Below are 22259 nucleotides of genomic sequence, written 5' to 3' on the forward strand. Positions count from 1 at the left end.
ACATAAAGACACATTTCCCTCCAACGGTGAGGAGGAACCGAAACAAAGCAACCACGTTTTTACAGTAAAGCACAGGGAGGTGCTGCAGGATGGAGATTATGGCTGGTGGATGGCAGGAATATTAAGTGAATCCTGCAGTATCTTTGCCCTGCTGCACACCACAACCCATTAACTAAACCACACACAAACACAAGGGAGGGGAAAATCAATTAATGGCAAATGTAATGGTTGCCGACTCAGCAGATTGTATGTACACATGCCATCATCCATCATCTCTGTAGGTACTCTCCTTTTCAGTATTTTGCTTTTTATCACATCTCACATCTCTCCAGCTTTAGAGATCGAGACGCTAGTGCTTTCCGTCATCACTTCTATCTACACTGAGCTGAATTCAGCTCATAGCCGCGACTGTAACATGATACCAGACAGCCGCTGTTTGCAGGCTGACCTACTGTGACTATTTTAAAGCTTTGTCAGGGTTAATGGAGTGTTGACAAGATTACTGACAGACTTTGCGACGCTGTGGCTGTATAGGCATTCACCTATACATGCATGTGGAACACAAGTGCCACAAGCTAAGGCTGGCTTTAATCAGCATTTAAGATGGAGGACATTTCACGACCAGTATTTTCGTGGAGGTTGTGTGTACTGACAAAGTGAGATGTGTGATGACAACCTCACAAAAAGAGCTACTGACACCAGAAAATGCATCGTTAGCCTCTGTCATGAAGCATTTAGCTGGTTTGACAGCTGTTAGGGGTTTTTGTTTTGAGTACAGATGCATAGCTGTTTAAGATTTATCTAAGTGCATTACTTGTTCATAGATTTGAATCAGGGCTGAAATGTTGACATCGAATAGTCTGTAAGCCTGATACCAGATTAGCATTTGTTCAGAAACGTCTCCTTTAACAGAAAGAAAGGGATCACAAAACATCCAAAGCTCAAAAAAGAGGCATACATTTATTTTAGTATTTTTATGCAAAAGGAAGTAATTTAAAAAATGTGGGCACTATCAATCCATAGTTCCCGGATTTCCTTGTTTGGTCATATTTTCCACACAGTGTGCAGCCAGGAGACATAAAGCATGGAATCCGTAGCAAACCTTTTCACAAGGGTTCATTTTTCCATAAGGACCATGTGGTCCATCATTACATGTCAGAACATGTATGTTTTTTCTACTTTAAGACATTTAAAAAAAAAAGAAAAATGTAATTTCGGCTTGTGAGAGTTAAACTTGACACAAAAAAGAGAAAGTTGTGTTTTGCTAATTACTTCTCCCCCTTTTAATAATTCCAAATGGTGTTGTGTTTAATTATAATTATTACTTTTCAGAGAAATAATCAACCAAACACATATTTCCTTACTTTTAGTGCTACGTTTATTCCAGCTTCTCTATAGATCTGCTATCTTGGATCAGTGGATGCAGTTTGTTTTTCCTGGCCAACGCGGTCACAAACTATTTGGATTCATTTGATCTACTTCACAGATGACAGTTTTATGAACAAGGCCCAGTATGACCTTGTCTTTGTGTGTACACTGAAGCTAAAAATCAGGGCGGAAGCGACACTCAAAGGGCTTAAAGTCTGAACCTCAGAGGGTAAGTGAAATTGATTAAAGCATCTGTGGTGTGATGGCATTCAGGATTATGGTAGAACAGGGAGTATACAGAAAGAGTTGCAGGAGCTTTTAGAACAGTAACACGAGAAGACTTAAGCTAATCTTCTCATTTATGCTTCCCTTTGGAAAATTCTCTCCTTTATTTTGAAACAATTCTACTTGTAATTATGACGGGTACAAAGCTAAACTTAAGCTATCAAAGATTAGCAATCAAATAACTAGAAATGAGGTCAGGTCCACTTAAATAAGAAAGTCTGTGATGCTATGAGTGAAAAATCTTTTCTTTTTATCTTTTTTGGTGTTTTTTTTCATATCATCTTACAGACGTACTCTCACACACCTACAGTAAGCACCCCTCTCTGGAGCACTTTGCAAACAGACCTCATCAATCAGAAGGTTGTGTTAGAGACTGCAGGGACGGCCAGACCGAGCGGATGCTCAGCACATCAAATATCCACACACACCTTTGTCTGGTGGGCCACGACACACACACACACACACACAACACAAGCCGTACAAGATAATGCTAACGCAAAGTTAAATGTGAGTAAAACGAGCAGGGTTAAAGTCGGAGGTGGAAATAAATGTTAACGGGATGCTGGTTAGGATAAATCAGAAGCTAATATTAAAAAAGGTAAAGGGTTAAATAAAATCATTCGTGAAAATGCAACCCATCATCGGTTCTAGATGGATTTTCTCTCTTCAGCACCGCTGCCGTATCGATGCTCACCGATTTACGGATGTTGACGCGAGGTTTGGGAACAGGTTTTCCAGGCTTGCTGTCGAAGCTTTCTGGAAGCGTGGACGAGCCGTGACCACTCTTCCTGGCCTGCAGAGCCAGCTGGTAGGCCACCTCGAAGGCCTGGCCAAGCGTCAGGATGATCTCATAGGCGAGGTTCTGAAAAAGGCGGCAAAATCACGCAGCCGTCAGAACACAAAGAGAAATTAAAGCCTGGAAATGTGGCTGTAAAGAGTCGGAGTGACGGGACTCACCACATCGAAAGCAGTGAAGACGTGGCAGTAGTGGTGGCTGGATTTGAGGTCTTTGGTAATGTAGGCAAACGTAGACAGATCTTCTGGATCCTGAGCCGCACACGAGATGTTGCGGATCTCATGTTCAGCTATGATGTTCTACAGAGAGAAACAGAAAGAGGTTAGATATGTTAATCAGCCTTTTCCTGCTAAAACAAACCTTATTCATCATTGATCTGAGAACTGAAACAGCACACCATTTGTTTGAGGGTGTTCTGGAGTTACAGAGCTTGAATTTGTCCTCTGGTTATGTGACTAATTTGTGTTAATTTTGTGGTAATTAAAATACATCTCAGAGCAGCGGATAATAAAACTTAAAAGCCTAAAAAGAAAGATTCACATTAGAAAAACATCATGTTTGAGTTGGAAGTTACTTTGTGCTGAGCTCAGAAAATTTAACGTACTTTACATTTAGCTTCAAAAGAAGAATAAAAAGTGGCACCGTTATACAAGCAGGAAGTTACCGAGTAAAAAACAACAGAGATGATTTCAGCTGAGTTACGTAACATGAAAAGGGTGAAATGTCACTTTAGTCATATTGTTTTTTTACCAGCTGATTCTATAAAAAAAACAACCTACTGCTTGTTTGGTAGGTGAGAAATCTACTGATTCAGTCATTTACTGAAAAGTTCCTCATTCTTGTTATTTCCACCCATCAGCGCTTTAGTTACAGGAAGGCTTAGATGCTTCTGTCAGACTTATGACTGTCTGTAGATGGATGGTCTTCACTACCCACACACAGCCTTTCCTATGACATCATAATGAACTTAAATACACTTAAACTCACAGGTGAACTTTTCTCGACTTTCTATAAACTTTAGAGCGCTCTGTTTATTGTTTAGGTACTTATTTGGTACCGTGCTGCGCTCTGCACAGGTTTCCTGTTTCAGAATAGATTTTAAGATTCTTTTACTGGTTTTTAAGGGTCTTAATGATTTTGGTCCTGAGCATTTATCTAAACTGCTTTTACAATCTACATTCTTCAGGAGAGTTTTTTTTTAAATAATTAAGATAGGACTAAAATCCACAGGGAGAACCTTTTTGGACAGCAACTAAAATCCTACCATCTTTAACCTGGCTTTTATTCATATTTTAATTTAGCATTTAAAGTATTTTAATTAGTATTTTATTCTAATTCTAGTTGTATTTTTAGTGGTTCCTCGGTTCAGTTTTAAACTGTGGACTCAGTCGGATGATTTCTTTGTATTTTGGCAAATAAACAAAGAAATAAATTTTTATTTCATTTCATTACTACAGTGTGGAAAACCGGAAAAAAAGGGTTAAATCAGATAAATAGATTTCTCAGTTTTGTATTTCTATCCAGCTCCGTGTGGTAGCTGTCCATTTATTGACGTCTTAGTGTTAAATAAATGGTTTAAACGCTTTACTTTTGGCTGAAATGCTGAAATCCCAGTGGACATCTATCACTCGTCACTCAGCTGTTTTCTAAACGTCAGCCTGAGTTGTTGGCTTTTCCAGCTCATCTCTTCCAGGCTGTTAATTGTCTGTTTGTGCTGCGTCCACTGCACAGAAAGCAGGTCTCAACACCGGGACGCAGTCCAGACCTCACACCTCTGAATGCCATGTGCAGCGACCTTTCAAGTGTTATTTACTGGAGCTGACTGTCACCTTATTTGTGGCGTCGATGAACTTCACTCCTTTGTAGGACACGGAGAGCACGATGGTCGGTACTTTCTTCATCTGTTCCGTCGACTTCTTGGAGGGCGCAGAAAACAAAGTGTAGAGACAAGAAGAGAGAAAAAGAAGGCACCGATGACTTTTGAACTTTAAACTTTTTAGACTTTGTTGTTTGAGATTTAGCTTCTTCAATGAGGAAAATCTAGATTAGTCCAGATGAGACTTCTTCCTCCAAAAGTCAAGCCTTGTTATGCACCTTGTGAAAAACAACTGAAGTGTTATTTGGAAGCTACATTTCTGATCCCAACTAGCAACAGAAATGCAAATTAAATAAATCTATTACCTCTGAAGCTAAATCAGAGTATTTCCTTCCTCATTACTTTTAATTACATACCTATATTGAAGACATTATGCAGCGTAGAGCTGTGAATTTACTGTGATTACCCTCCCTGCTGTCATCCTACCTGCCAAAAGGTTTCATATATTCAGAGCTGTGAGCCGAGTCCCTTTCCCCCCTTCTCTGCATCACTCTTTCATTGCTTGTCTCCTCCTCTCATCTACATTTCTATCCCAGTCCATCCTTCTTTCTCCTCCCTTCAGGAATCCACTGCCTGTTGTCTTTTCTGTTTGTTTTTCTTTGTTCTGTTTTCTCTTTCTGTGCTGCAGCAGCTCGACCTAGTCAGGATCAGATAGTGCTGAAGACCTGACAGTAGCAGCTGTACTTGACTTTGCTGGCTGGTCCGTGAGGCTGGATTTTCAACATGCACATCTACCTTTGCTGTCTGGGGATGGATGGATGAAAGACAGTAAGCCGGGAGCAGGGGTGAGGGTAATAAAAGAAGGTACATGAGCAATGTTTCTGGGTCATTTGATGCGAATCTCATTGTAGTCCTGGTGTGTCAAAAGAAGATGAAGAGAAGAGCAAAACATGCCCCCTGACGTACCAACAAATATGGAGACAGGAGAAAGATGAGAGAGGAACGGGAAGCTTTGCTCATGAATTTTAGAATTTATCTTCACATTGCAGCAACTTAGAATGAGAGAGAGATGAACCGAGGACCAGAAGACAGAGGAGGTGAGCGTTACTGGTAAACATGGAAAGAAAAATCAGGAATAAAAGACAGGACATACAGCAGCAGTGATTAAGAAAAAGGTGCAGCACAAAAACATGTAGAGTAAAAGAAAAGGTGATTAGAAGTAAAGGGAGGATTGTTTGGTGTCAACCTGTCCAGGAAAGAATAAAATGCATAAATAAATCTTAACTTAAACCCTAAACGCCAACATTTATTTACTGATTTGGAGAGGACACTCAATTAGTGTATCTTAGTTCTGGCTTTTTGAAGAAAAATGTTCAGTGATCAAACCAAAACAATAAAACTTGCTTGCAAAGTTTATGGAGGATAAGAATTAATCAAATTTAAGTGTTCCCTATGGAAGCAGAGAGCAGCCATTTTCTCTGGATAGTGGGCTAATTTATCTTATTATCTCAAGAAAACAAATTCTCAAGATAACAGATCATGAGTTTAGCCATTATCGTCTCCTCTCCCAACACCTCGACTGGTCCAAGGGGCATCCCAGTACAGAGCTGTTCTGTACTGGGATGCATCAGTACAGCAACGGACACAAGCCGACGTCAGATGGAGCAACATCCATCACTGATCAATACGTCCGGTTTTACTTCTATTAGGTCTGACAAAGGCTGAAACGTGTTTACCATCAATCATGACTGTAGCTCCTCCCATCAGCTGTCATGGGCTGATCAATGAAATCACACACTTACTTTTGAGCCCACTTAATCATCTCGTTATCTCAAGAAAACAAAAACTTTGTTTTCTCTTAATAACAAGATAAATTATCTCGTTATCACGAGAAAGTGGTTCTCGTTTTCTTGAGATGAAGATTAAAAAAGAATAACGGCCGCTCTTGGCTTCTGTAGTTCCCCTCTAACGGGAAAGCATTAGAGAGGATTAGCGGAAAGCTTTATTCCAACATGGTTCTTGTATCAGAGTGATCCTTACCCTCATCTTGGCACAGGCATCTTGTGTGGACTCTGTTCCCCTCAGTTCCTTCACCAGCATGGAGCCCAGGTACTGTTGGAAAGATGCAAATAGAGGTTCTGTAAATATTCTGGCATGATAACCAGGAAACTAACAAATACTAGTTAACCTTTAACACTTATATGTACATACATACAGACCTATGGCATCAACATATTAAGGTAAAACCCTGCTGTGTGCTTGTCTTCTGCTCCTGGTGTTCACCTGTTGCACTGCAATAATTCTGACACATCACATTGTAATAAACAGAACATATATGTAAATTATTTTCCCTTTTTCTATTTTTCTTAGATTTTGTTAAAAGGTCAAATAGTCTTTAGATTTCCTAAATTTGAATTTCCGAATATTTTCTTGGATCAGGCATTAAAGGGTTAAAACCCGAGGTCCACCATATGGAAGACTTTTCGAACCGATGGCAACAAACTGCGCCAGACTGGGCGTTGTGGAGACCTGGTCTGAACTGTCCGTACTAAAACCTCTTTATTTTTGTCCTGCTTCACTTTATCAAAAATCAAATAAAAAAAAATCTAAATCAAACTTTTTTATTAAGCGGTTTTCATGCAAAAAGCAACACAAAGTCCTTTAAATAATAAAAACTATTATTCCACAGTAAAATAAAAAGATTAATCATATCTTCACACACAAGTATATAATATAACAATTTAAAAACACACACTGGATTCTAGTCTCTTTCGCACATGCACACATACACACACACACACACACACTGAGGAAACAATATATTAATTACTTTTTTTTTTTTTTTTGATGTGTAAACCACTTTGTATTGCCTTTGGCATGAAAATGGCTTTATAAATAAAGTTTGATTGACTGAGTCTGACACACCACCAAGGTCTATTGAAATAAACTATGTGGTTGCAGAGATTTACTCATTTATTTATGGGTATGCAATTTGCAAGCTGAGGCCTAAAAAAAAGGCATGGGACTCAAAGGGTTAAAATACCAGAAATATTAGATTTCTGGTTGGAAATAAAACACAGCAGAATGTCTTCTATGAAATACTGAAACCAGAACACGTTGGAATTTTTAATATGACATCCAATAAAGTAGTCTTAGACTTAAATTGTATGCTTTGAATCTCTTTTTGCTTAAAAAAAGGGGGAAAAAATGGGTTTAAGTTTTCATCTCCAATAAAAAATTATACTTCCTATATTTGGGTTTGTAGATAAACTCTGGTGGAAATGACTGAGATGTAATCTAGCAGCAGGATCTGTCAACGTTAACTAACTAACATCATCATCATCAAAACCGCAGAGCCATCCTACAAATGATAAAATGATCTCAGCAGGACAACAATTTCCACCAGTGACGGTTCTGTCTGAGTTCTGACTGGTGACAGCTGTTCACGGCCAGAACTTCTAACAAGCATGACCCAAATGTTCTGCCATGATTACGATGAAACGGTCTGAGTCACTCTGCCAGGTTCAGCCTCACTGAGTTGTCTAAAACACTGGTTCTCAAACTGGGCGTCTGGAGATAATTTAGAAAAATATATATCCAAATTTATCAATTAAATTTGGGATTTTTACCAAGTCTGTCAAAATTAAACCATTAATCAAGAGATAAATCATTGAAATTAGCCTTAACACCAATGAATAAACAACAAAGTTAGTACACATGCAGCATTAGAAATCTGAATTTGACATTATTTCCACAACAAAAGCAGATTTTGGGCATGTAGGTGTCTTGTTACAGCGGTGAGCCACCAACAACCACTTTATCCTCCTTATTTGTGAAGATTCTGACAATTTTCCAGTCTTACATTTAGAGGATGCTGCAGCAGGACCCATTTTATACATAACTGATCACTAAGTCGTCGCGTGGGGGTAGGGGGACACCAGCGTATGTTTAAACCACTAACTGCTATCTCTAATAAAAACAAATTTAAATTTTTGGGTCTTTACTGTGTTATGATGTTTCCATTAAGCTGAACTAACATGGGGGGTTTCATTTAAACACACAGCAGTGATCACATCAACCTTGAGAGGCTCCCAGAGGTCCATTAACACTGCTGTTTGGCAGATCCCTGTCTGGATTTGACTTCACGGTCAGTCATTCTGCTAATGGTGACAGTGTTTATGTTGACATTAGAGCACTTAATGGGTGCAGCACTCACCACCTCACAGTTCCTGTCCAGCTCATGGAAGGGGCTTCATTCCCCAAAGTGGTACCCTAACAAGGCTTTTAGTGAATTAGATGAGAGATGCTTGCAGCTTTTTTTCATCTGATCTGTTAATTCTGCAGTAAATAACTCAAATTAAGGACCAAATTATTGACCTCATGCCATTTATCATATATTTAATAACAGCAGCAAATTTTAATGCATTTTTCAAAAGTAGCACAAATGTGATCCTTGGCAGATCAGAAGGTCAGATGAGCGTGTTCATACTTTCTGTGGGTCATTACAACGTGAAATCGATGTAATGGCAGAGCTGCTGGCAGTCATCCTAGAAACTGAATTACAGTTGCAGACAAGATCAGCAGTGGTATACCATGTGCCACTAATCACTGGAATACACAAACATTCTTTTTATTAGTTTTAAGACTTTACTCGGGTAAAAATCAAACTATGACACTTATGCCTTCTGTTCAGATGCCAACATTATCACGGTGACAACGCTGTCCCATCATGTTTGACAGCTTACCGTCCTAGTTTATCATGACAACATGCTAACGTTAGCAACTTAGCACTCAGCACAAAACACGTCTGAATGGAGATGGTTACAGAGCAGAATTGCTGTGTATGTGTTAACTTAAAGGCAATGTGTTGCTAACAGCTCTGTTGTCGCTCAGCTGATTCTGCAATGCCAGCCTGATATTTAGTCATACAGTATTGCAGCACTGAGTTGGAACAGCAGAGGCTTAATGAGGATGTCTTTTCTGCAACCACTGCGTTAAAGGGGCTTGTGCATGTATTGTTGTTGCACTCGTTTTCTTGGTAAAGGTTGATGCCATTAAAACTACAACAAAAGAGGTTTTTTAGGAAGTTGCATACGGAAGGAGGTTTTCGTGTAATATGTAATATTATACACAAATGTCAATTTAAAGTTTTTAAAAATGCTCAGTGGCTTTTTTTGTTATCTTAACTATCAGAAAAGACATAATGAAACCTGCCCTACGAATATACACAGAAACAGGAAGAAAAAAAATATTCCCTGTGGTAGTGACAGGAAATAGACGCGTTTGCACAGACAAATGACAAATTGTGATCAGCAATACTCAGCAAAACAAACTAAAACAAATGGTTTAGATAGTTACTGTCAGGTCTAAGTTTCTATTCCTTCAGGTGCTCCTGATGATTCTCTGCTTTGTTTTCCAGTAGAGGCCGTAAAATGTTTTCTGTTACGTTTATTTACAGGTGTAGTAGCTGCTTGTTTGGTTTTTCTGTTCAGGTCTTTCATATCTTTGTCTCCTTTTTCTCTTCTTCTCTTCACAGATCAGTCCGAGCATTACCGTGTAGCTCAGCAATATTTACATAAAGAATAGTACTCAGGTGTCATAGGGAGCCTTGCATCCTTGCATCATAGCCGTGAAGCTGACCATCATTCTGCTGCCAATATGCTGGACAGGACAAGGTTGAGAGTTGGGAGTTTTAATCTCGTGAATTTCACTCAACGTCATTGATTAATGTCTGAGATTGACATCAAAACAAAGTGTGACCATAGAGCTCATTTGTATGTGGTTTCTAGGTTTGTCCTTCTCAGAATTGCATTTAACAACTTATCTATTTGAAGTATATCCGTCTTAGGTGATCTAGTTCATAGCTACTCTATGTATCACAGCGGTGCCTCCAAACCAGTCTGAACATGTCTAGGATACTCAATCTTTCCGAGTGTTTAACCTGCTTCCAGTAAAGAATCATTTTACTCCTCAGAGGTACAAGGCCGTATCCCTGGTTAAATCTGAGTTATCTGTTTAAATCTTACCTTTGGTGTGTATTGTTAGTGTTCTAGATACAGCTGAATTGACTTAATAACAAGATACAACTACTTAAAATCCTACTTCCAGGTTGTTTTCAAGCACATCTTATAACATATCTTAGGGGCTGGACTTACATAGGCTTCATAGTCACAGGACTGAAAGATGAGCTTCTCAGGGTGATGCTGCCAGTACTGCACAGGAGTGGACGAAGTCGCCTCATTGGGTGGACGCAACGTTATTGGCTCACACCATTCGCCTGCCTGAAATGACAACCAACTGCACATCAGCACACAGCTGTGATCACACAAGTATACAAGTCAGGGCTTGACATCAAGGCCAACATCACATGTTGACCTAAAAAATGCATGCAAGTTCATAATGTACTGGCTCTCAACAGATCCTAATCACTCCTTTAAAGGGACTTCCTTCAGGGAACATCCAAAAGAAAATTAAACTCAGCTTCAACATGTTTCCATATTTGAGCACAGCTTAAGATGTTTTTTTTTTTTGTTGTTTTTGCAGAACATGATGTTTTCACCCGGTCAGCTTTTACCTTTTTAAACGGCAGAATGACTTAAATCCAGTCTACATACTTCTCAAATGTCTGGGGATAACAAGCTTGTTTTTCTCTCATTCTTTTCTAAGTAAAACCAGATGATTTTTTTCCTGAGGTGGTATTTACACCATCTGTGTGTGAAACACTGTCCATGTCTAACCGCTTGTGTATGATGGAAAGATGGTGAAGGAATGTGGAGTTAAGATTTTCAGCTCCTGTGATAAGCCTTCAAAAACAGCCACTGGCTAACTCTATTAAGCCCCACTGGTTTAAAGCCATTAAATCTATTTTTCCTCACCGCATTCTGCAGGGAGAGACTAGGATGTAAATCCACACATAGAAAACCTTATTGGAACACTACTTTAAGGACCAGAAGACGACTTTAAAGAGACAGAAAAAAAGACAAAAGAAGAGCCACATATAAGAGGTAACTTATCTCTGCAACAGACAGACAACAGGGGTAATGACAAAGAAGAAAGATCCTTCCTCTTACAGTTATTCTTCTATTCTTGCAAAGCTGACTCATCACTGCCAACTCAGACTGTTGTTTTTGGAAATAGGGGAGATGCTCTGTGACGCACACAGACTTGGGATTCAGTGAGATAACATAAGTGTGTTGGTCTGTTCCCTAATCATACTAAACCAAGGCACAGCTGTTAGATGTGTGCATGGAACAACGTGTCTGAATCGCTTCTGATTTTGAGAGGAGAGCTAAGACTGAAAATTGTTGGAAAGACAAAATGCTTATTGGGAAATATTTGTTTACTTCTAAAGCAATGGATTGAGTTTGATTGTCTTTAAAACATAACTATTAAAATTTATCTTCCAAGTTATGGTTAGAATATTTAGGACCAAGCACCGGTGATGGGGCAAAGACCTACTGAAATGCAAATATTTATTATTTACAGCATTAAGTTTCAGACAAGTTTGACAATTTTTTTTTCTTGGTCACATCAGTGCAACCAAAGGAAAGAGCAAACCCTGGTTAAAAAAAGAAAGAAAGACAAATAAATAAATAAGTCAGAGAAGGGGGTGGGGCTTCGCCTCTGATTGGCTCTGATCTGCAGTACTGTGTGCTGGTTTGACATTGCAACGGGCAGCCAGTAAAGATAAGAAAGATTCAGGCGAGTCTGACTGTCATGACTTCGAGGTACAATCATGGCATTAGTCTCCCCAGTTTCTGATAAGATGCTAAACCGCAGCCCCTTTTTTTTGGAAATGGCAGACAAACTGAAAAAGGTGAAGCTGTGTGCTTTCAGGAAAGACTGGTTGGTTCAGTTTCCTTGACTGTAAAGTTAACATGATGCACTTTACAGTATATTCCTCTTCAGTGAGGGTCGTGGAGAAGCTGGAGCTTTTTCCAGCAGGGTACACCCTGGACCGGTCGCCAGTCCATCACAGGTCCAACATCCAGAGAGACACACAACCACCTAACACTCGCTCCTACAAAGAAGTGACCAATTAACCTAACACCGCAGTAATGTAAGGATTGTGGTCAGAGTACAATCATTAGCGGATGCTTAGTACTCTATACTGAACTTTGAAAAAGCCCAACAGCTACATATCTAGATACACCTTCATGTTTTTGCTGGTGCACCCAAATTAAATAGTTAGGTGCACTAGTACAATCACAACAGAAAGATAGTCTAGAGCCCAAGATCACACCTTTCTAAAAACAGCAATCACATTTTTAGCTTGCATAATGTATATTTAAACCTTTACCTGCCTGCTCTGTCATGTCAAATGTTTGCTATTCCTGTTGTTACTGGACTGGTGTTGTTATTAAACTATATGTTGTTACTGAACTGGTATTGTTAATAAACTATATGTTGTTACTAAACTGGTATTGTTATTAAACTATATGTTGTTACTGGACTGGTATTGTTATTAAACTATATGTTGTTACTAAACTGGTATTGTTATTAAACTATATGTTGTTACTAAACTGGTATTGTTATTAAACTATATGTTGTTACTGGACTGGTGTTGTTATTAAACTATATGTTGTTACTAAACTGGTGTTGTTATTAAACTATATGTTGTTACTAAACTGGTATTGTTATTAAACTATATGTTGTTACTAAACTGGTATTGTTATTAAACTATATGTTGTTACTGAACTGGTATTGTTATTAAACTATATGTTGTTACTAAACTGGTATTGTTATTAAACTATATGTTGTTACTAAACTGGTGTTGTTATTAAACTATATGTTGTTACTAAACTGGTATTGTTATTAAACTATATGTTGTTACTAAACTGGTATTGTTATTAAACTATATGTTGTTACTAAACTGGTATTGTTATTAAACTATATGTTGTTACTGGACTGGTATTGTTATTAAACTATATGTTGTTACTAAACTGGTATTGTTATTAAACTATATGTTGTTACTAAACTGGTGTTGTTATTAAACTATATGTTGTTACTAAACTGGTATTGTTATTAAACTATATGTTGTTACTAAACTGGTATTGTTATTAAACTATATGTTGTTACTGAACTGGTATTGTTATTAAACTATATGTTTATTTTTTTATTATTGTCCAAAGGAAAAGAAAAAAAATGCAAAGAAATATTTTTTTGTTAATGTGAACGTTAAGTTAGGAGACCATTTACTTAGTAATATTCCTCTCATGACTGAGGTTTGTATTCTGTGGTGATGAGAAATGATGCTGCATAAAAGTGGCTCATTGTTAGTTTTAATGGTAAATGGACTGTTTATACAGCACTTCTACTGATATATACAAAGTGCTTTGCTCTAACACACACATCGGGAAGGGTAATGGCCTCCCGATGTGTGTGTTACAGGATACATATTTGAAGTATGATAAAATCGTGTATAATCGGTTTATTATTCCTCTACATGTCTGTCAGGTGGGCTTTTATTACATTTTGAAAAAAAGGAATAAATCTGGTCAGGATTAGAAACTCCTTGTTTGTGTCACCTGACTCTGCTTATGCCTATCACCACTGATCACACTGTCCATCAAAGCATCCTTCTCTTGTCCTTCCTGTATTCATTCATCCCTCCATCTATCCCTCTTTTCCCGCCCTCACCATGCTGACTTGAGCCATCTGTCGCTCCAGCTTGGATCGCGGCACGTCCTCAAAGTAGTTGTCATTGCTACGCTGCCTGCGCCGGGCGTCTGCCTGCATGATGAGGTGCTGCACGTCTAGAGATCCGCCGGGGACCCCCGCCGTGTACGCTGCCTGGCCAACCGAAGGGCTGAGCTGGGGAGGAGTGTGGTTTCCCCCGGGTTCCTGGTAGAAAAAGTGTGGTGTCAGATTAGAAAGGTGGAAGGAAGCAACGACAGGTTCATTTATCATTTTATAAAGTGTTGTATGCATCACTTTACCATGATATAAAATCTGAATCAAATGATGAGAAATGGCCTGATGGATGATGAGCATATAGTCTCATTCAGAGGTGCATCGATCACAGCGGGCCTCAGCTGGCTTTACAGCACAAGCTGACATTAGACAGTGGCAGTGAGCAGAGGAAAGCCAGTCCTTGTGATCAGAATACAGGTCGAGGCTGTTAGTTGGCCATTTTCTACCTGCCTGAAAGATTTTGGCAATTTGTTGGGTGGTAATGGCACCAGAGGGCTGGATGTGTCTCACCAAGAGATGCTTTCCCTCTGTTAGACCACGTCCTCATTGATTCAGATGCTGCTTAGCATTGTTTCATACAATATACAGTCTGCCCAGAGATATTCATTCACTTACCCTTAAGGAGATGGCCCGTGGTGGTTTTTGTGGCGTGTCTTCGTGTAGCCGGTCCCCCAATGAGGCTAGGATCCGTTTTCTGTGCCCAATAAAACTGATCTTTAACACCTGAAAAAACACAGAGACGAAAGACAATAAGATTACAATTACATGTGCACCGAAACATCATGGAGGACCTAGAGCCGTTAGCTCTGACATGATCAAGAGGAAACGAAAATTACCAACCATTTGGGAGGGTCTGATGTTTCATTACTCTAATGGGAAGCTTCATATAATTTAAGTTTTGGACAGATATCTTACAAGAATAAGAATAACTGCAGAAAGTTAACATCATCATCAGGACAGAGAATAATGATGCTAATTATTGCACAGCACTTCTGGGGAACTAATGAGAGCATAACCTGAGGACATGCATGCATTTAATATAATTATTGTTGAACTAATATAACTTGGATGACTACAAGCTGTTAGAGTAACAAAGGTCAGAGTAAACCATGCCCATCATGGTCATAGAATCCGACATGCACCACGGATGTACTGAAATAGAGACAGACATAGAAAACTTAGATCTAATTACAACTCTGTTCTTTTTCTGCCATTCAAATCATCTCCCGAGGCAGCAAACGATAAGCACGATAAATCAAGTTTAAGGGGAAAAAACAACAAATGGGAACCGGGACTGAAAGAAAAGAGACAAGATGACATCATTAACTCTCAACACTGACCAGAAGCCTCATTTATAGAATTAAAGGTCCCATATTATACACTTTATTCCCAATCTGAGACCATTCATTAATATCTAAATGAAATATTTCCGCCATGGTATGGACAAATCGACCCTCAGTTTGAGTGCAGCGGCTTCTCTTCACCTCCCTCTTTTTAGCAGCTTCAGAAATGTGCCGTTTATGGTGGGCGGAACCCTGGTGGAGCAGCTCAGCTGTTGGCTCCGCCCATCGCATCGCCCGTCATGAGGTGATTGACAGGTTAGGCCTTAGCGGTTACTAGACGCTGATTACAGCGTAGTGAAGGATAAACAAACGCCGGAACACCGGAACCCATTCCTGAAGAAGTTCGAGCAAGAAGACTAACAGTACTGCTCTTACCTCTCCAGCTGTGTCACGGACAGTTGGTATTGAACCTGGCTTCAGCTTCAAACGGTTGGCGAAGCCTGCTTTCCATGCACCCATGTTGTGGAAACAGTCCTCTTTGAAATGCTGGCCACAGACATGCAAAACCTTTGGAAGTTTTCCGGGTACATTTCCTCCAAAAATAAAATTAATCCACTCAGTCCTCGTGGGTTCAGTGGATGGAAGTAAAAAAACGTTTTCGTGTTCATTTATGCAGCCACAAACAGAACAGTGCTTCTGTCGCTTAGCCATGTCCGCTAACGAGGGTTGCCGAAGAGGGAAAAACACTGGGCGCTAGGTGATTTTTAGAGGGCGGGCTTTGAGAGCCGGTAGGCGGGTCCATCGCTCTGTGGGGAGTGGTTATTGTCCCTTATGACGTCATAACGTACACGCTTTCAAACAAGCTCATTTCAGCGCTTACTTCCCTAGAGGTGGAGCAGGGGGGAGAGAGAGCGCCTGAAAGAGTTTCACACTTACGGGTCTCCTACACATGCGGGGGGACCAGTATGACTGTTCCAAAACCATTAAAAAGTGAATTTTGCATAATATGGGACCTTTAATGTTGACCTTGACTATATCTTATGCAGAGCTCAAATCCTTTCTTTCATATCAGCTCTGCTTTTCTTCACCAACAACTTCACTTAGTGATGACGTGACGAGGCCTCCAAAGTTTTCTAATCTATTCCTAATAAACCCCAGAGTGGCTACTGACACTAGCTACGTCCACATGGACAAATATTTCATCTATCCAATTGAAATCAATCTGATCGGAGATTCCTGTTTACATGAGTGCGAGATGTTGATCCGATCAGCTGTATCTACATGACGGACAGATTTAATACAATCGTAATGCTGCTAGTTGGGAAGAAGTGTTTTCTTTATTTTTTATTTTGAACTTTTTGATTGTTGAAATGCTCAATAATCCTTCAGTCTTTCAGTTTCTAACAAAAGTATTGTATCCGTCACGGTCTGTTCTGTTTGGCTGCTGCTGCTATGCTTCAAGTCTCCCCTGAAACTCATGACGTCACGTAACCTCCACGGGTTCACATGCACCACAGAAGCGATCGGAATGAGTGTTTACATGCTTATTTCTTCCTGCTGATCTGATCATGAAAAGGTTTAAACAACCCATCTCGACGGGATCAAAAATTCTTTCTGATGGAGGCCAACCGGATCAGCTGACATGTTAACAAATGGAAAACACACACCTTGTTAAAATAAAGCAACATAAGAGACTGAAACTGTCCTAGGGACCCTGGGGCATCATGTTGTAAGCAAAACCAAGTTAATAACACACTTTTTCCATTAAAAAGATTTTACAAGCCATCACAGCATGAGGATGTAAGGAAGAGGAGATCAAGTCTGGACCTCAAACTGGACCTCCTTTGCTGCTGGAGAGCTCAGAGAAAGAACTGATGCCAGACTGATGCAGCCCTCGCTTTGCTGTTCTACTGGTAGGTGATAATGGCTTAGCTCACTTCTTATGTGACGTATCCCGTTTGCTTTGCTTGGATATGTCAGTAAAGTCATTGATATTTGTGTTTAAACTCATAAAAAATAACTGTTATTTCTCACTCTGGTCTCCATTAATGTAGAGATAAAACTACTGACAGATGTTTCACAGGCAAACTAAAGACATTTACCTAAGTGCTCTGTGTCAAGGGGTAACAGGAAATACACTCTCGCAGTAGCAACCTATTTATACCTTTTAAGTTTTTTATTAGAGTGTGAATTGCCTGACTCACTGAAAGCCTCTGAGATGTTTCAGACCTGCTGAAGGACAGTGAACATATTTAACTCTTCTTTTAAGAATGACAATTATTATTCAAATGACTTGAAACATGACTTAAAATTGTCTTAAGTTTGATTTATAGGTGGCAGGTTATGCATAAAATTATAAAATTTAAAAGAAATTACTTTTCCGGGACTAAATCCTAAAACCATAGCAAGTCATATGTCAAAGGTCAGTTTTTTTCTCAGAAGAAACAAAAATAATATCCAGCTAACTTAAAAACTATTGGTAGGGAGATTTTTTTTATTTAAATAGAGATAAAACTGCTTCCAAGTAAGCTAACCCCCCCTTGGATTCATGCTCATTCACACAAACACATGTATAATGCGCTAATAAAACTGTCTTTCCTGAGCAATGTTGCTCTGTCAGCCATGGAAAACAAATTCAATAATATGAGACTGTAACAAGTTTGTAATTGTCTATTGATACTCCCCAGGCGCTCATTACACAAGCACAAGCAGGGAAAAAACCACAGTTGGACTCCACTGAAAGCACTTATTCTCTCTCTGGTCACCAGGCACCCACTGTGCCTGCAGTTTTCTAAAGAGATGTGCAGGAACATGGCTTCTTCAGCAGGATGATGTTGGCACCATCTGCACCTCCTGGCACCACACTTCAGCACACAACAAACTTCTGCATTGTTTTATGGAGCTGCTGCTGGAGGTCTTCCAACAAACGTATATTTGAGCATAAAAAAAGAGTGTGTAAGTGTTTGGCTTCAGGGCAAGTGCGGGTAATTATCATTAATGTGAAGCCCTGTTATCAGGCTAATGATGCTCCCAACACCCTTGCTTTGACTGAGTGCAGTGTAAAATCTTTTGCATTACTTATGACTTTACATCTGCTAAATCCCATAAAATAAAAAGAAGAAACTACAACAGTGAAGGTGGTCCAGCTTGGTTCTATCAGTACACAAACCTAAACAAAATGAACCATTTCTTATGGATAGTAAATTAAGTATAAATACAGACTTCATGCAAAACAACTTGGTTAAATACACATTATTAAGTAAGTTTATAATAACTTTCATTTAATTTAAATAATATAAAAGAGCTGTTTGAGTTGACTTAAACTACCATCTACATTAATCTTCTTTGCACTAATAGAGTATTTTTTTTATTGCTAAAATTAAACATGTGGCAGCACACAGCTCCATCCAGCACGTTTTATAGACTTAGCACAAAAAAGTAAGAAAACTTGTGTTTGGTGGAATATTTATTTGTTCTAAGAATGTTTTCTGACAATAAATCTCATACCGTCACAAAGTCTGTTTTTCTTTTTAAATGGAGGCAGCTTTATGAGGAAAATGCATTTGTGGGATGAGCAGCAGAGTTGAGTATGTGGGTTGTGCCCATGGGAAACCTTCCAGATCCTCTCAGCCAACCACAAACAGCTTATCCTGCTTTGTTGAAATTGATCAGATTAGATGATGGAAGTCTGAAGAAACAAGACATGTTGGCAATCCAACAGTTTCTTCATGTTACAAACACGGGGCCTAGGTATCATGAGGAAGGACAGTACACCTCCTCCTCATGCTGGTCACCAGCTTGGTTGCACACTGCCGTGGGATGGAATCCATTTTTCAACCAGCTGCTTCAACTAGTCTCTGATAAACATCGCTTTGGGGGGTTAGTGCTGTCATCTTGGAGGACAGAGTTGGTCCAAGACTGAGGAGGTATGGGTTCACCACTGGGATCAATCTCATCTCCACATCTCTCTGCATTGAGATTGCCTCCAATGATGGCAAGTCTTCTTATTCCACCGAGGGAGAAACTGCCCCACACCATCACACTGCCTCCACCAACACTATTGGTTCTGACCCTGTGAGCCAACGTGCATGGGTTGACTCTGGACTCATCACTGAATAAATGGTTCCTCCACACATCCAGCTTCCAGTCCAACATGTTGCTGCTAATCAGGTACCTGAAGCACCAGAAGCTGATACAAGACTCAGCAGCAGAATAACCTGTTTGGGACTGGCAGAGAAGATTTAGAAAGTTTTGTCTAACTGAAACTCTGCTTCTCATCACACAAATGCATTTTCCTTATAAATATGGCCCCATTTAAAAGGAAAATTAACTGACTTTCCAACAGTATTAGATTTATTCCTTAGAAGCATTGTTACAACAAAATAATCCACCAAACAGGTTTATTAAACATCTTGTTCCCCTTTAAAAACGAGGATTTTCTGACTTTTACTCTCAACTGTGACTTCCCTTGGCTTCTGTTTACAGTCAACACAAAACATTAGAGTAAAACGTGTATAAAAGGCACGATGAGTGACACTGCTGCAGAAAATGACCTGGATGACGGGTATTTTTAGCCTATAGAAAAGGTTATGAAATATTCAGCCTTTTACCCATCTCCTGTGGGGCAACAGCATGACTCAGTCCTCACATTTCTGTTTCATCACAGACAAAATACACACACACACACACACACCTACCCCCTCCAGAGAGAGCACAGTAATTGTCCTGCATGGTGTGAATCGCTGTGTTACACTTTGCTTTATACAACATCATCTACTTCAAATACAGTAGAAGCCTCAACCTCAGCCTGAAGTTCAACTGTCTCCATAGCAACACAGAGCTGCAGCAGCAGTCACCCACACACACTCATATTCCTTAAAAAAATCATGTGCATGTGAATGCGTACTCACACAGACACACACAAACGCACTGAACAGCTGTTTGAAGCCGGAGAAGAAGATTATATTGTTGTTCCTGAATGGATAAGAACACAAATCCAACCCAACATTATTGTCCTCTTTGTGGTGCCTGACTGCAACATCACCTATTTTCATTTGAATAATATTTATAGCAGCTGTAGGTACTGGGATGAGAAATGCTGAGCATATACACCGTCTGTCACCATATACTCCCATCACACGCGTTACACATTCATTAAAGCTCAGCTCTACTCAGATGAAGCATGAAAGCTCAGATGACATGACCTTGATAGGGTTTGGATGTTCTGCTACAACAGCACCTTGGAATGAAAAAAAAGGATAAAATGGATGTTTATGAGCAAACTTTCAATTGCTTTTTTAAAACAAAACAGTTGGAGACTATTTAGCCAATTCCAAATTTAGTTTTTGTTGCTGATTCAGAAGCTACTTTTCATGCTTTTCTTTTAAATAAAATTCAACTAAACTTAAAACAAAAAGTAAGAAAATGTGTTTTAGGTTGATATTTACGGGAAGAGGAGGTGCCAAGCTGTTTATGGATCTTTGACACACTACTGAGGTATCTGACAGTGTAAAATGAATAAAGCCTAAATCTGTAGGAGTACAATCATCCAATCCACCAAGAAAATAAGAAACAAGTGTGAATACAAACATCCTTACAAGTTATACCTTATAAAGATGGCTCAGGCTTTCCAACGATGTGTAATCAAACACCAATTACTGTTAATTATGAGACATGAAAGACAACAGAGGCTGTGGGTGTTTTTGGGTGTTTTGGGTGTTACTCTCACTGCCAGCTGCTCATAAACACAAATATAACTTGTCCAGTTAAGACAGAGGTGTCAAACTCTGGAGGGTCGCTATCCTGCTCTAACAAACCCGATTCAAATCAAACAGGGCCAACAGTTTGTCAGCTTCTTCACAATGACCCATTAATTTCAGTCAGGTGTTTTGGAGCAGGGAAACAACAGAAACCTGCAGGATTGCATCCCTCGAGGACTGATGTTTGACACCTGTGAGCTAAGAAGACGGCTCACTGATGAAAATATTCTCACCATTTGCATTAGTAAAGTAGGTTAGGAATAACTTATGTTTTACTTCGGATTACTGATCCATACAGTTCAAATATCTTGAAGAAGGTAAACTTCTGCTGTCTTAGCTAATTATGTAGCCAAAATGTTGGGAAAAAAATGCCAAATTAGTGGCATCATTACTCAGAGTCTTTTTATATAGCTTTGATATTCTTATCTATGTAACTGTTGCTTTAAAGGGGCTCACGTGTTACTCAGATATATCTTCAAATGGTCTGGAAATCTGGAAATAAACTAAAGAAATGGACAATCAATCTGAGCATCTCTATCAAAAATGTGTTTTTCCAGCTTTCAGTTATTTTTTAATTTGCCTGCATGTTTTTGAAAGCAGGTATTAAAAATCTAAATGCTTAGAAATCTTCCACAGGGTCTTGGTCTTGTTCTGCTAAGCAAAGCTTATTTAAACCGCACAGATTTCAGGATACAGTTTATATAAAATGAAGTACGTTATATTAAGTGTCATACTGATGCATTGCAGCAGGATTTTTATTTCTGAAAATAACAGCTTTAACAATCTGCTTTTTTTATGTTCATATTTTTTAAAGTTGTCCAAAAACTGAAAGTTCCTACACAGTCGTAACATTTAGAGTAGTGAGGTAAAAAGGTTAAATATTTCAAGCACAGGCCCAGTAAGCGTTTTCTTTAAACATTGAGACCTGATTTTTCAGTGATGCTGCCGTCAGTAAAACTGGATTCACGGCTCTGTTCAGGATAAATGGGAATAAATGACTCTCGTCATGTGTCACAGAGCTTGTTCATGATGCAGAAAGTATAAAACATTCATGTCAAATGATGGTTTCATTACTGAAAACATTGCCTACATGATTTCATTGTGTCTTCACCCCCCCTGTCTGTACACCACCACAGGAGTGTCATGTGGCAGCTGAAGTCCAGTAACTGTTACTGGACTCTGTGGTCCTGATGTTATCACTGTAGCATGAAGAGATTTGGGGCACTGTGTTTGTGCCTTTTTTGTGAGTCTTGCTTGTG

The 22259-nt window shown here is 39.3% G+C and overlaps 1 protein-coding gene across 6 annotated transcripts in view; it reads right to left on the bottom strand.

Annotated features, from left to right (window-relative positions):
* Positions 1 to 22259, bottom strand: part of anks1b (ankyrin repeat and sterile alpha motif domain containing 1B) — a 268578-nt gene that overhangs the window by 4679 nt on the left and 241640 nt on the right. For 4 of the 6 annotated variants that reach the window (XM_041977072.1, XM_041977074.1, XM_041977076.1 and 1 more), the window contains 7 exons: positions 14574 to 14681; positions 13905 to 14108; positions 10421 to 10546; positions 6306 to 6377; positions 4279 to 4365; positions 2611 to 2748; positions 2348 to 2515 (listed from right to left, as the gene is read on the bottom strand). In XM_041977072.1, the coding sequence (XP_041833006.1) occupies positions 2348 to 2515; positions 2611 to 2748; positions 4279 to 4365; positions 6306 to 6377; positions 10421 to 10546; positions 13905 to 14108; positions 14574 to 14681 (903 nt within the window). The remainder of the gene's footprint in view (positions 1 to 2347; positions 2516 to 2610; positions 2749 to 4278; positions 4366 to 6305; positions 6378 to 10420; positions 10547 to 13904; positions 14109 to 14573; positions 14682 to 22259) is intronic. The other 2 variants (XM_041977075.1, XM_041977073.1) reach the window with 1 other exon arrangement.

This window comes from Melanotaenia boesemani, chromosome 23, assembly GCF_017639745.1.
Source record: "Melanotaenia boesemani isolate fMelBoe1 chromosome 23, fMelBoe1.pri, whole genome shotgun sequence".
NCBI classification, from domain to species: domain Eukaryota; kingdom Metazoa; phylum Chordata; class Actinopteri; order Atheriniformes; family Melanotaeniidae; genus Melanotaenia; species Melanotaenia boesemani.